The following is a 5744-nucleotide window of genomic DNA, read 5'->3' on the forward strand; positions in this document are numbered from 1 at the left end:
ACTCCTCTGGCTGTCTCAGTACACTCAGCAGACTAGTTTATGTGTTATAAAGTCATTTTGTGGGAGTTTGAAAAATATGGTTCTCCAGTATTTCATGTGATGTGGGTGTTTCTCTTATTAACTTGAATTCAGATGTTGGATGCGGAAGACTCTCTTTTTAATAAAGTTGTAGATGTAGGGAAAACTTGATTTTGTCCCCCAAATATCCCTCCGGTTGGTAGAAGAAGTGGAGACTTCTGTTGTTGTTGCACAAGGGAGAGTTGAACTTCTCTCTGTCACCCTGGGAGTCAAATAGGAGAGAGTTGAGCATCTCCATTAACTATTTTGTTCAAGGTAGGCAAGGTACCTTTGTGGTCTTACGTTTTCTCCAAAGTCTTCCTGCCCTTGGATCTGCAATTATGTTTCTCTGACACACTATGAATTTTCCCTTTGTGAGAGAGGGGGATTCTGAGTGATGTGGCACTTATTTGTTTGGTCGTTCATAAAACCTTCCCTGTCACATATTCTTATCAGTCTTTACTCGCTTTTAGGACTTGGTAATATCATTGTCAGGTACCTCTAGTGTTGACTGGGAAGGGTCAACCAAACCCTTACCGCCAATATTCTAAGGTTACTTTTGTCTGAAACAAGTGGAAAAATAGTGTCATTCAAGTTCAATTTCATGACATTACTGAATCACAATTTATACTTACTGAGAAGTGATAAAGAGCACATTTTTAAATTCTTAATGGCAGAGATGCGTACTGTAGATGAGACTGTCATCCATTAAGCTGTGCAGCATGTTTAGTTACTGGTAGTAACATGCAGTACTGGGTGGCAAACCAAGGGGGGGTAGTGTTGCATGCTGCAGGCCCTAATATTACTAACATTGCAGCAGGAGCATGAACCCACTGCATTGCTGACTATTTCAAGGTTCAGAAAATAAAGCAAGAATCGACCTGAACATCAGTGTTTGAGAGTCGAAATTCAGAACATGCAGTCATATGCCTTGAAAAAGATCACAAGGATGGGAGAATGTTTCATTTCCAACTGAGGTGCCGGATACGCGATGAACAGGAAGAATGCTGCTAAGGTTGCCAAAATAGAATGGGGTGAGATGAGTGCTAGAAGTGCTGGGAAGGGCTCAAAGATTCTGCCATGTGATTAAGTTGGAAGTGACTTTGTGAAAGTGGGTGGAAATTATGAGGGTTGGTGACAGGTGACATCACAGTATAGGAGGGAAACATGTCAAATCCATAGGTGCTACAGGGAAAAGGGCTGGATTATTGAGAAGGGTTTATAAGGTGCTGTGAGAGACGAGGGGATTTTTAGCCTTTACAAGATCTGGGCTTGTTTGGTCTTTGACAAGAGACTGGGACTAACAAGATCTGGAGTTGACAAAGTAAAAGCTAAGAAAAAGAGGCCAAGAATCTAAGAAAAGAGAAGTAGAAATTTTACTTCAGCTGGCTACATGGGCTGATTCTTGGAGGGAGTGAGCGAAGAACTTTTCGGCCACCTCTCATTGCATCGAGTGGGAAAACCTGGGACTGGCCTTTTCTGGCCAGATCGAAAGACTGGGGCCTTGGCCTGACAGCCGAGCACAAGTCATCTCTGGAAGCAGAGAGACAGAGCAGCGCACGGTGTTTCGAGAAGGCAGTGTCCTGACAGCCGGACCGAGATCCTTCTTACCTATGAGGAGGAGCGGTAGAGCCAAGAGCAAGCTGAAGGCATCCCAGTGGGGCTGGGATCACCAGAGTGACAGAAAAAGGGGGGTGAGTATAAATAGGGTGGAAATTAACCCAGACCCTTTGGCAGGGTAATTTGGCCCTGTGTAAAACTGACACAGAAGGCATATCTTTCTTTGTCTCTGAGGTACAGATGGACCAATGAAGTAGACTGATCCTAAATGTAGTAATGGAGGTCTGTTCTGCTATATGTAAGGGTTTATAGTCTCCTAATGTCATCACTAAGCTATTATTAGACAGCAGTGGGGATGTAACTAAAGATGAAATTGCTCCAATTCGTGTTGCACCCATTACTAATGAATGTCAGTTAGGGTTTCTCAGAACAAACGGAACATTGCATGTGTTTTGAAATGTGTTTCGTTTTCTCATATTCACCAATGCAAATTGTTGACACATTTTATTTTCTTAGCCAATGTATATGGAAGTGTTTGTTGTCATGCTAACAGGTCTGAATATTTTTATATAAAGTGCATAATTGTGAGCATGTGTGGTTGTTTCTATTGTGTAGCCTGTTCAGTGTGTGGTTTCCAGTATTACGAGAACATTGTGTGTGTCTGGCACAGTACTAAGCCTGCCGATGTTTAGCCAAAGATCTGTGCTATATAAAAACTGTGGCAGTTTTCTCCACTACAGCACCAGTAGTTTATGGACCTTGGGGTTTCAATGAGCCTAAGGGGAGAGATGGCATCAAGCCAAGGATACATCTACAGGTGCAAATAAAGCTTGGAATGGGCATGGGCCTAAATCACGGATTGACCTCAGAGAGGGGACGGCACCCACATTGTTGATGCGGTACAGTAGGCATGGGCCTCATTGGGTAGGATGGGTATTGGCAGTTGGCAAGTGGTGGGTCTGTCCTGGCGAGCATGTATGTCCTTGGGTGAGAAGTGTGACAGGGCTAAAAGATGTTTGCGAAGTGATTTAGGGCTGTGGGGGGAAATGAAAAAATGCCTCATGTGAGGACTAAATCCCTATATTATAATTGGATTGGATAGTTATGATGTGATTATTAGTTGATTACAAAACACTTTTTACCTGAAAAGTATGTGTCTATTGTTATTACAATGAAAATCTTAACAATGTCCACCATCATGTATTGCGTGAATGCGCTGCACCTATTTACTGTGATTGTGTTGGGCTTCTTAAATATTTCTGACATCAGATTATTAATGAGGTTTCATGAATAAAACGTTGACTGCAGTTTTGATACACTGTCTATGACATATGTCTACAGATCTCTGGGAAGGTCACTAGTAACATATAGTCATCTGCTAGCCATGGAGTCTGGCCCCACCCGAAGCCCTGGATATCTAGACCAGGCAAAACAAATGCTGTTAGCATTTCAATTATGCCTCTTTTTCTATCATTTCATCCCCACATGCCCTCACCAGCTTCAGAAATTGTATATTGCTAGTTTGGGAGTTAACTTAGCATCTTAGAAGTCTAAGATATTGTTAAATATTATAAACATGTGCTTTTTGTATAGCACAATTGCATTGCTTTGAGTGTCAAGTTTCATGTTTAACATGTGTTATTCTTAGGCAATATTGAATGTCACGGTGTACATTAATGCCACGTCGCCTGTATTAACAAGAAGGTAATATTGATGGCCCCCGTGGCAAAAGGAGGGCAAATAACGCTCTCAAATGTAATGAATAAAATACAATTTAGAGTGAGTGTTCTGGAAGTACATTTTCTGCACAAGAAAGGTAGCCCCCTTTCCACTTTTATGGTGGAATGAATGGGGGCTGATAATTCAAAAGACAATCAGGTTAGTGAGGCAAGAGAACACTTGAAGTGTGTTGCGGCAGGTCGTGGGTGTAGGACTGGAGGAAGATGAGCAAGTGGTGGTGGGGAGTGAGGACAGGAAAAAAAGAAACAGAGCCAAGCTGAGGCAGATTATGCAGCCACACTTCATCTGATATTTAGGAACCATCGAATGAAGGCCAGGCAATGTCCAGTAGAGAAAGCATGAGTTCTGCTCCTCAACATATATTATGTATGTTCATGTATTTGCTATGCTACAGAGCTAAAATACTCTGAAATGTGTCTTACTCAAACTCTTCTTTAAATATGAAGCCTTATTTTGTTCTTGTTTTGTATTTCTGGATTTTTGAGGCAGCCTGTAGAAGAAACCATCTGCCAGGGAAAACCACCCATTCATCTTGAAGTGCAAACATTTTGGAAGAAAAGGCTGTTGCAAAGATTTCCTGCCATGACTAAGGTATTAACCTACTTTGGAAATGGTGCACCTTCTCCATGGCAGTGTGTCTTTCAGAGCACGTGCAATACGGAAAGACAGATGCCTCACTTCCACAACACCACATGTTATGCTTTTCCCCATTCATCATGCACGTTTTGCCAGCAAACCTTACTTGCTTTATGTATCTGACACATGAGTAAATACATTTACATGGTGCATCTGACCATACTTATGAAAATATGCATGATAAATGTTATATTCATCCAAGGATTGTATGCATCATGCCCTGATTAAACATCAAAGTGGTATGCGAAAATGCTAGATCCCTGGACCGAACCCAACAAATATTGTTTGGCATCGAATTTTCTAGCAGCATATGCAACAATAACCAGTCATTACCTATTAAAGTACAGCAAATAGAAGGACATGTATGAAATGTGGAGACAAACAAAGGTAACACAGTTAACAGCCAAATATGTGGCTGCTAACTGGGCTGGATGAAGCATAGATAGATTCTACAATATGCATACATTTATTGCTGCAGTTTTAAGCATCAGGTTATGTATACGATATATCAATCAGACTGCTACTGTCCGTGTCCTCATTCATTCATGTTTCTTCATTCCCAGTCACACTTTTCCTGTGCAGAAAATATGAACCAGACAGACCTCAAGGAATTCCTTCTAATTGGTCTTTCGAAGCACCCAAGTCTTGAGCCCACGCTTTCCTTTATCTTCATACTCATATATATGTTGGCCTTAGTGGGCAATGTCCTCATCGCCATCATCATCAGCGCAGACCACCGCCTTCACACACCAATGTATTTCTTCCTAATCAACCTGTCAGTGCTGGATATCTGCTGTACAACCGCTGCCATACCGAAAATACTGGACATCCTTATCATGAACAGACTGGCCATCTCCTACAACGGGTGCGTCGCTCAACTCTATCTGTTTACTTCAGCCCTCAGCACTGAGCTTGTTCTTCTGACAGTAATGGCATATGACCGCTATGTTGCAATCTGCTTCCCTTTGCGGTACTCAGTCATCATGAACAGGGTGGCGTGCGCAGTTCTGGCGGGTGCTGCCTGGGTGGTGGGGTGTGTAAATTCCTTGACACACACTAGTCTCATATTAAAACTGTCTTTCTGTAGAGACAACACCGTTGATCACTTCTTTTGTGAGATCCCCCCGGTGCTCAAGCTTGCCAGCTCAAACACTTTTGTGAATGATGTGGTGATTGTGGCATCAGATGTCCTACTGGGAATGATCTGTTTTCTTTTGACTGCTGTATCTTACACCTACATTATATCCACCATTCTAAAAATCCGATCTGCAGATAAGAAGAAAAAGGCTTTCTCTACTTGTGCTTCACATATGACTGTAGTCAGCATATTTTACGGTGGCGTAATCTACACGTATGTACGGCCTGCATTCAGTGGCAAGCTGGAGGCTGACAAGGTAGTTTCTGCCATGTACGCTATAGTCTCTCCAGTTCTAAATCCTATCATATATAGTCTGAGGAACAAAGAAGTCATCAATGCCATTAAAAAATTATTTGGTCGACAAGCCCTTCCTCAAAGGGCGTAGGCCTGCAGAGATATTTATATAAATCGCCCAACCAAGCAGGCTGGGCTATCAGGGGTTTATTTAGGTAAAATATTTGTAATTACTTTTCCACTTGTATTCTTTGTAATGGGTGCATGGAAAGCTTGCTCCAGATGTAAACAATTGTGGTGGTCCGAAGAAGCCTCTGAATCCAGATTGAAAATGCAATGAATCCAAGTCAAGGTCAATCATCCTTTGATTCATTGGGAC

At 42.0% G+C, this 5744-nt stretch overlaps 1 protein-coding gene across 1 annotated transcript; it reads left to right on the plus strand.

Moving 5' to 3' along the window:
- The first annotated feature begins 4580 nt into the window (after positions 1 to 4580).
- On the plus strand, positions 4581 to 5516 carry LOC138514521 (olfactory receptor 13G1-like). The gene has a single exon (XM_069629991.1). The coding sequence runs from the start codon at positions 4581 to 4583 to the stop codon at positions 5514 to 5516; it is 936 nt and encodes a 311-aa protein (XP_069486092.1).
- Positions 5517 to 5744: the final 228 nt, after the last annotated feature.

The sequence above is a fragment of the Ambystoma mexicanum genome, chromosome 12 (genome assembly GCF_040938575.1).
Source record: "Ambystoma mexicanum isolate Mex_15411 chromosome 12, UKY_AmexF1_1, whole genome shotgun sequence".
Lineage (NCBI taxonomy): Eukaryota > Metazoa > Chordata > Amphibia > Caudata > Ambystomatidae > Ambystoma > Ambystoma mexicanum.

Excerpts from the sequence above, each read along its gene's own strand:
- LOC138514521 (XM_069629991.1), top strand. The coding sequence starts at position 4,581 with ATGAACCAGACAGACCTCAAGGAATTCCTTCTAATTGGTCTTTCGAAG.